The sequence below is a fragment of the Eleginops maclovinus genome, chromosome 2 (genome assembly GCF_036324505.1).
Source record: "Eleginops maclovinus isolate JMC-PN-2008 ecotype Puerto Natales chromosome 2, JC_Emac_rtc_rv5, whole genome shotgun sequence".
NCBI lineage: Eukaryota > Metazoa > Chordata > Actinopteri > Perciformes > Eleginopidae > Eleginops > Eleginops maclovinus.
This window is the reverse complement of record NC_086350.1, coordinates 1,031,696-1,041,074: the sequence shown is the minus strand read 5'-3', so window position 1 is coordinate 1,041,074 and position 9,379 is coordinate 1,031,696. Positions and strand designations below refer to the sequence as shown.

The following is a 9,379-nucleotide window of genomic DNA, read 5'->3' as shown; positions in this document are numbered from 1 at the left end:
CTCAAATTGTTGTTGTTGTCCCCTGAGCTCCGGTCCACTCTCCAGTGCAGTAGGTGGCGCTAAGGCTCCTCTAACTGGTTTGTAGTCCGCCAGAGAGCAGAAGAAGAGAGGACCGAGCTGTCCTCGGACCGTCTCCTGTCAGCCTCTCGTTATTATGGCTCTTCTTAAACCATGGAGACCGTGTGGCGCCTTGTGTCGCTGACCGCCCCCACAGTGCGACTCTTCTCCGGACTCACGGACTACAGGAATGCCCTAAAGACTACAAAGATGGAGGAGAAAGCGTTAGAAGTGTACGGTGAGTTAAACGGGCCTAGCGCTGCTGTGTGACGTCAGAGACGTCAGTTACATGGAGGGTACCTCCCGAGGACTTCATGCACATACCATCTGATACAGACCACGGTATGGAGCGGTCAGATGGTTGTGACAGCGTGACGTCATTGAGGGCAACGTTAAACACAGGATATTCTGAGTGGAGTTTGGTGAAAGGAGTACACTGTTCTTTATTTATGAGGGAATTGAATGTTTTATCACTGAGGTGTGAGAAGTACTTGTTTACTCCAGTAGAAGAAACAATACTACAGTGTAAACATACTCACAAGTACAAGTACAGGCTGCTGCAGGTGTACTCATTGTGCAGTATGGATCATATCAGAGTACTACTCTGTATATAATTACTCATTCATGAGGGTGGGGGTTATACAAGTGACCTGCTGTACTGCTGGCTCCTTTGACCTTTAATGATTATATATATATATATATATCTCAGTATTTCAAATACCTGCAAAGTAGCTAGTGACTCATTCTGTAAAATGAGTGTCATGGAATAAAAAGCAGAGGTAGAAGTACTCTGATCCTGTAGTAGAAGTAGAAGTACTCTGATCCTGTAGGAAAAGGAAAAGTACTCTGATCCTGTAGTAGAAGTAGAAGTAGAAGTACTCTGATCCTGTAGGAAAAGCAGAAGTACTCTGATCCTGTAGTAGAAGTAGAAGTAGAAGTACTCTGATCCTGTAGGAAAGGAAAAGTACTCTGATCCTGTAGTAGAAGTAGAAGTACATGAAAGCTGATTCCCAAACGGACGTGGGTCAGCTTGCAGTGGAATGAATACTAGGATCAGAAACAGAACTTCAGTGAATGGTTTCTGGCTGTGGGTGGATACCAGTGAGCAGAACCTTTGGACCACAGAGTCTATAATTGCCGCTCTTCCTCAGATGTGATCCGCTCGATCCGGGACCCGGAGAAGCCCAACACCCTGGAGGAGCTGGACGTGGTGACGGAGAGCTGTGTGGAGGTGCGGGAGCTGGGGGAGGAGGAGTACCTCATCATCATCAAGTTCTCCCCCACCGTCCCTCACTGCTCCCTGGCCACGCTCATCGGTGAGTCCCACTGCAGAGACACAACCAGAACAAAAGTCCAGTGGGTTGAGCTTCATACTGGGACAGAATTTAAATTCATATTGTCTGATTGTTTATTATTGTTGTTGTTATTACTGATATATTGATTCATGTATTTGTTAATTATTAGTTATTTACAAAGTGTTTTATTATTATTTAAAATCTATATATTTTTATGTGTTATTCTAAGTATTTGTGTTTAATTAGATATGTTTATTTATTGATATATTTATTAATATTTGTATTTTTTATGTTGTTTTTATTATAATGATTGTATTTTATGTATGTTTAGGTAGTTAACCCTGTTCTGTCTGCAGGTCTGTGTCTACAGGTGAAGCTGCAGAGATGTTTACCTTTCAAACACAAGGTGAGAACCATGTAATTACCACACCTTTGTGGTGGGGGAGATTTTAGCCTCTGCAGACCATTGACTAAAACCTACAGAACTACGGGACAGGGAGCAGGGCCTTTCTGTAGAAACACACAGCCCCTCTGCCCGGCGTCTTGACATTTTGTTGTTCTGAGCTCTTCCAGCTGGTTCTTCATTCACTGACGATCTGTGTCCTCTGAGCTGCACGTGTCCCCGTGATAACCCCCCCATCCCGTTCAGAGCTCCTTCCTTCACTCTTTTTTTAGACTTTGTATTCATTTAATTTCCTGAATGACTTTCACCCTTTGCTTTTCCTTTCTCCCCTCAGCTGGAGATCTACATCTCAGAGGGAACGCACTCCACTGAGGAGGATAGTGAGTCCTTATTACTCTTTAATTAAAACACAGAAGGTTCTCTTTGGTTCCAGAACCTCCCGCTGAGCTTCAGATGTTCTGGAAGTCTACTTTTTAATAAAAACTCAAGCAGCGTTTCCTTTATATGTTCTCCTTCCTTCGTTTCAGAGGGACACCTAGTTCTGTTTGTGCACGCTTCAATTGTGTGTGTGTGTGTGTGTGTGTGTGTGTGTGTGTGTGTGTGTGTCTCCAGTTAACAAACAGATCAACGATAAGGAGCGAGTGGCCGCAGCCATGGAAAACCCCAACCTGAGGGAAATCGTGGAGCAGTGTGTGACCGAGCCAGACGACTGAGAGAGAGAGAGTGTGTGTGTGTGTGTGTGTGTGTGTGTGTGTGTGTGTGTGTGTGTGTGTGTGTCCACGGTTCCTGAAGACAGTATCCAGAGGGTTCCTGAGTGTCTGCACAATGCTCCACGTGTCGACGTGAACACTGAGAATACAGTCCTGATGGAAGCTTGAGTAGAGCCACAGGTGTGTGTGTGTGTGTGTGTGTGTGTGTGTGTGTGTGTGTGTGTGTGTGTGTGTGTGTGTGTGTGTGTGTGTGTGTGTGTGTGTGTGTGTGTGTGTGTGTGTGTGTGTGTGTGCGCGCGCGTGCGTGGACTTTCCCATCATGCACTGCTGCGCTCAGGTGAAGTGGACCAGCGTCTTCATGTGAATTATATCTTGAAGTGATTCTTTTCAGAGCCGATGTGATTATTGACAATCTAAAATGAAAGTCTACGTTAACGAGGCGCTGCGTCTGAGTGGTGAATGATCTGCAGAATACAGACATCATTATGGTGTATATATATATTATATTCTCTCCTGTTTATTACCAGCGCTCCCAGTTGATGAAGTGTGTTTAAGGTGTTTGAACGGCCTCCTGTTATCTCTCTTTGTTGCTGTTTGAACGACTCGTCTCATTTTCTCCCAGATATTATGTTTCCCCCTGACGCAGCGTCCTCGTGTGTCCCGATCAATAAAGTTTTATCTCCTGACGAAGACGGAAACAATACAGAGAGAAAAACTCTGGGTTTACCGAGTTTAAAGATGTATATTCCTGGAAATAAAGAGGAATATTCTCAGAATTTAGTTTTAAATTTAAGAAATAAAAAAGAAAAACGTTTTTTTCTCGTAAACTTAAGATTTTGGAAATGCTGACTTTTTTTCGGTAAACTTGATCCTTCTTAATCTTTTAATTGTTACTGAAATGTACGACTTTGATCTGGAAGATGTTTAACACATTTATAATTTCAGATAAAATGTTCTTACTCTGACATTTTGTAATCTCATAAAATTATCCCGTTTTGTTCTTTTGTGATTTTCTTTGCTTAATTTCAGAGAATTGTCCAATTTATAATTTGAACGTTAATTAAAAAATGTTTTTCTGAATTAATGACTTCAGTCTCGACCTTTTATTTAATAAATGTGGGAGTTCATAATCTCATGGTGGTGGAATGGTTGGTATGTTTCTGACAGCTGACACTAAACTGAGAGTCCTGCTCAAACAGCTCACACACACGCTTCATATCAGGATTAACACCTACCTGAGGAGTGATGGACAGCTGTGTGTGTGACGGCAGCAGTGATTGACAGCTGTGTGTGTGATCTGAGTAAATGTAAAGCTGTGCTCAGGTGTTGTAATGCTGCTCCTCCACCTGCAGGGGGCGCTGTTGAGTTAATAAACGATCCCGACAGGCGTGAGGCTGTAAATAAATACCAATAAATACCAATAATTTCCACACACTGACCCTGTCCTGTGTGTGTGTGTGTGTGTGTGTGTGTGTGTGTGTGTGTGTGTGTGTGTGTGTGTGTGTGTGTGTGTGTGTGTCTGGAAACCAGAGAGAGCTTGTGTATGCACATTTGCAAAGTGATAGTACAAGAGCAGCAAAATGTGTGTGTGTGTGTGTGTGTGTGTGTGTGTGTGTGTGTGTGTGTGTGTGTGTGTGTGTGTGTGTGTGTGTGTGTGTGTGTGTGTGTGTGTGCAGCATCCACACTGTTGCAAACACCAAGACAGAGAATTAATTTGGCTGGCAGAGCAGAGGGAAATATAAGAAAATGTGAGGAAAGGAAATGTGGTGTTTTCTTTTTGTTTGCCCCCCCCCCAGGCAGAATGCACCGCAGCAGTGATGCATGACGCTGGTTTAAAGGGGCAACATGAACAGAGGCAGATGGCAGGTGTCCAGGTTCCAGACAGACACTGAGGCTCTGGCTCGGGCTCACAGAGTGGCGGGTCAGGGTTTATCTCAGCCCCCCAGGAAGGGACCGCTCTTAGCAGATGACTAAACGCCAGTGAGCAGGAGGGACATCCTCCCGCTCTGCTCCTCTGCCGATAAAGCGGCCTCCAGAGAGGGATTCACTCACACACAGAAACACACACTCTCAGGACAGTGTCTGACTAAAGTCATGTCTGTAGGAGGGCCTCCTCTGAGTCCTTCACTGTGTCCCTGACAGGCGGCGAAGGCCTCCTCAACGGGGGAAGTCAGGAACCTGGACCTCGAACTTACTTTAGATCCATCTACATCCACGTGTTTGTCCTGTGTTCCTACAGGTCCTACATTAAAGGACAGCCTAGTCACCAGTCCCTCTGACAGCCGTCTCAGAGACACGTTTCAGCACCAGCTCCTCTCTGACACACTTTCTCTTTCCTCTTAATTCTCACTGTTTGCACATTTCCAGGGTCCGGACCTCTTCTAGTTAACATCATTTGAACCGATCTTGAATATGATACACCATCGCAAACCACTTTCTACTGAACAGAGCTCGAGCGTTTGGATCGAGCCCAGCGGAACTGCGCTGTCCACCAGATGCTAACGGCTAACATTAAGTAGCTCTCCTGTCGGTTTCCACACAGATTTGTTGTTCAGGGCCGTTTATTATCAATGATTGGCGATAGAAAGCATATTATCGGTCTCCCTTTTGCATGTTTTTTTTTTTTTACCAGTTATTGGTTTTTAACAATCAACTGAAAACCAACCGGGGAATCCCTCGCACTCGCAGAGGTGGTTCCGCTAACCCCGGGCTCCCAGGTGAAGAGTTTATCGCCGGCCACTAGAGGGCAGTGTCACTGCTGTCGCTGCCCGGTTATGCCGTGCTCTGACCCGGTAGTGCCGAGCGGCCATTTTAGTTCAAACATTGTTCATTCACTCCGCCTCGAGTTGAGATGTTCGTCCACTCATTCATGTAAGACTGTTTCCACTATTATATTATACTATATATAGATTATACTGTTATACTACTATACTCTGTTTCGTGGTATATATTTGTGTTGATTGAATTGCATGGATGTAATACTGTGTCAGCTTATCTTGCTGCATTACTCTGTTTCAGGGTGTCGTCATCCTTGTCAATAAACTACAGAAACTGACACTGAGGAGTGTGTTTCTTCACCAGGCTCTCGGGCAATTGTGGCGTGGAATCTCTTTCCCTTTAAATCACATGCATGTTTTTTTCTGATAAATACGATTTGATTAAATTGAAATGTCAAAAGACTGATCTTGTGTTTTTCTACACTTCCCCTTCAAACTGTAAGTGAGTTTTAACAGGAGTTCATGTTTCAAAGTTTGCATTTTTCTCCCAGAATGAAAACTTTTCTCACTGTGAATAAAACCTCAAACAGCATCAGAAGCCCGGAAGTCTCCACTGAAGCATAGCATAAAAAAGGGTTTGGATTAGAAGCTGAATCAAGAAACACAAAGTAATTAAGAACTTTCTGCAAATCAGAAACCAGTAAATGATTGGTTGTTCAGCAGTCTGTAAAATCCACTGTTATTGGATTTGTGTGGAGTGTCACTGTGGGAGAGCGGAGAATGTCCTCAAATATTTGATCAAAGGCGAGTTTCCGGTGAAGCATCTTTTATTCATGCAGAGCAGCTTTGATATTTGAGCGCAGCCACATGAAATACTGTAGATTTGGAACCTGCTGCGCATTTCTCTGGGTGCTCAACCTCTTTCATCCCGTCAGTAAAACACAGATATGAAAGATATAAAATGTTAACGTGTTCTTTAACGAGCAGAAATCTGTAAGGCTTACAATCATTTCAGCAGAAACTGAGTTCATTGAAATGATTTCATCAGGTGAGAGACTTCAGGACCTCAGGGTTTTGAACCGTGGTTAAAAAGAACAAGAGGACGTTTCATCTCTGATCAAAATGACTCCCGAGCTTCAGCCGCGAGAGCATAATTCTGAGTCCGTCTCTGAGGATGTGCAGCCCAATAAAGCTCTACTGGAAAAACTGAACAAGAGAGGCAAAGTGTTCAAACCACAAACTGAGGACAAAACGTTGATTCCTGCCACAACAGATTGGAGCAGGAATGAGTCCTAAAACCTGGAAATGAGTCAGCATTTTAGTTTTGATTTTAGTAATGTTGAAGGAACTACAGCACGGTCACATGACTTCACTTGTTAGAAACCACCTTCATAGTTTAGGACTCATTGCACCCCTCCATGAACCCTAAATGTAACTTTTACTAACAAACAAGCCCCTTAAATACCCAGAATGCAGCGCAACAACAAATCATGTTTGGGGAATGTCAGAGTTAATCAGTCTGCCGGTTGATTGCTCTGATTAATGAATGATTATTTGATTACTCCATGCTGTTCATTTCTTTAAGGAAAAATATACCAGCTATATTAATTCCAGAAGAAGTAGAAGAGGAAGGAGAAGAAGAAGTAGAAGAGGAAGGAGAAGAAGAAGGAGAAGGAGAAGAAGAAGAAGAAGAAGGAGAAGGAGAAGAAGAAGGAGAAGGGGAAGGAGAAGAAGAAGGAGAAGGAGAAGAAGAAGAAGAAGAAGGAGAAGGAGAAGAAGAAGGAGAAGGGGAAGAAGAAGGAGAAGGAGAAGAAGAAGGAGAAGAAGAAGAAAACGTTTATTCTACATATTTTGAAACAACGATTCTAAAGCCTGTGCCTCTGTGACCACTGGTTAGGAAAGGGCAGGCGCTAGTCTGTTAGCATGCTAATTTTCAGTACAGATTTCTGCAACCCAGCACATAGACGTCAACAGTAACCTGCGTTAAAGTGCTGAACGGGAGCTGCTTCATCTCATCAGTCAGGGTTCACTGGAGAGAAGGCACTGCTGGCGTCTGGAGGACTGGTTGAAGCCGCTGTGTGCCAAGAGGACACCAAAAGCCCGGAGCAGAGAGTTGAGAGAACATTGAACTGCCAGCTCTTCAGCTCTGCATCAGAGACAGCTGAAGGCCAGAGAGAGGAGTTTACAGTCTGTGTTTCAGCAGGAGCAGCGTTTCAAACGTTCACATTCAACCAGAAATATATCTCTCCCACTCTGAGCAACTCTCCCTGGAACTGGGGCTTCAGGATGTCGGGTGCCGTTACTGTAAATATATGCACTGCTGCCTTCAGACGTCTAAATGAACTGAAGGAGAGACTTTTCATTTAGTTTAGAGCAGCTCAGACGACAGACATACTACTGGTTATAATAACTGAATCAGCTTCATCCCTACGTCTCTGATGCATTGAATATCTTTTGATATTTCACTCTAACAGACGCCTTTGTTCCTGGAATACTGAAACCCGGCAGCGTCACCTGCTGTGGAACATGAAGACATCTCACGCTGCACGGAAAGGGTTGTGAGTTTTGGTGAGAAATATTGTGCTGCCGGGTGTTTCTGTTATCTGCGGCGGTGAAGAAGAAAGAGAGGCAGTTATTACATCTTCTTTCCTTCTGGTACGTTCTGTACAGCGCTGATCATCAGTGTGATTGTCTCCCTCAGCAGGCAGCCGTCTGCATGGTGATTACACCGTGATTACAGCAGAGAGAGAGGAGCTTTCAGGGCCTTAATTTACAAGTTTTACATTTGCTGCAAACAGAGGTGGGGAGGTACTGCTACTTAACTTGAGTATTTCAATGTTCTGCTACTGTGTACTTTTACTCCTCTCCAGTTCAGAGGTAAATGGTGTTCCTACTCTACATGCATTTAACACCTTTAGTTACTTTACAGATTAGGATTAATGATGGTAAATATAATCACCCTTCAATCAGACTTTAGTCCACCTGGAGTAAATTCAGCAGCTACCCTGCAGTATACAAAGCATTCAAACTAGCTGCACCTTTACCACTACAACACCGTTGAATTTAAAAAGGAGGTTGCTCAGAAGTGCCTAAATGAGACGACTAAATGTCATCACGCCCAACGTTAGCCTCCTTTAGCTTAGCGGTGGTGACGTGAAGTCATGTGACCGTGCTGTACTTCCTTTATAGCCCAACATTAGCCTCCTTCCTTTAGCTTAGCGGTGGTGACGTGAAGTCATGTGACCGTGCTGTAGTTCCTTTCTAGCCCAACGTTAGCCGCCAAGTATTGATATCTGCAAAACTCTGCAACCCAGAATAATGTAGGTCCTTGAATAGCACCACAGACAGGCTTTTAAATTCCGGGGTGAACTGTGCCGTCCCCGGTACGACTCGAGCCCCCTGATGGACCACAGACCTCATCAGGATGCTCTTTTGACCTCTCCTCATCATTGACTGGACCCAGAAGCTACAGTCCTTAAGCCGTGGACGTTTAGCTTTCAGGGAGACGCTGCTGGGCCCAGAGAAGACGATGACGGGGCGGCAGAGAGCTGCACCAGTGGATCCTGATCGAGGACAGAGAGCAGGGCTCTGGATGTTGGAAGTGAGAGACTTTTTCATCTTGTGGGGGAGAAATTATTCATTCTTTTTATTTTATCGTTGCTCTCTGTTCCTGTGCCAAAGACTCTGCAGAAGGAGCTGAATCAATGCAGCCTCTTTAGTTGCTGCTGAGAGCAGAGCGCAGATTCATTCCTCTCTAATGCATCTGCACTCTGCTGGTCGATATTACAATCCGACCGATCGAATGGCCGCGCCATCAAAGACCTTTAATAAGACATTGATCCAGATCTGAACCTCCAGCTCTTCATTTCATCTGCATGGTCATCTGGATGCATGTCATTTTTTAATGTACTTTTTATTAGGGCCAACAAAGTCAGAGAGGAGGAGCTGTGGAAACTGGTGGGATTAATGTTCTTATTCTGAGTATGTTTAGCTCTTGGACACATTTGAATGCTGGCTGTATTTGAAATCCAATCCATGTCCTCAGAGCGGTTCATAAAACTGAGATAGAGCTGTGTGCATCGGCAGGACAGAGAGAGTACATGATGTATACAAGATTTTACAGAATGAAAGCAAGAGAACAGGATAGGGACCCAGGACGGAGCCCTGTGGTGCAGAACAGCTGGTACAAGATCTGAG

The 9,379-nt window shown here is 44.3% G+C and overlaps 1 protein-coding gene across 2 annotated transcripts; it reads left to right on the top strand.

Annotated features, from left to right (window-relative positions):
* Positions 1 to 76: 76 nt before the first annotated feature.
* Positions 77 to 3,549, top strand: ciao2a (cytosolic iron-sulfur assembly component 2A). Of its 2 annotated transcripts, XM_063876980.1 has the most exons (5): positions 77 to 295; positions 1,209 to 1,373; positions 1,709 to 1,758; positions 2,090 to 2,135; positions 2,368 to 3,549. In XM_063876980.1, the coding sequence occupies exons 1-5, from the start codon at positions 172 to 174 to the stop codon at positions 2,466 to 2,468; spliced, it is 486 nt and encodes a 161-aa protein (XP_063733050.1). In that variant the 5' UTR covers positions 77 to 171; the 3' UTR covers positions 2,469 to 3,549. The 2 variants fall into 2 exon arrangements, with proteins under 2 accessions (XP_063733050.1, XP_063733056.1); XM_063876986.1 differs by lacking the exon at positions 2,090 to 2,135.
* The last annotated feature ends 5,830 nt before the right edge of the window (positions 3,550 to 9,379 follow it).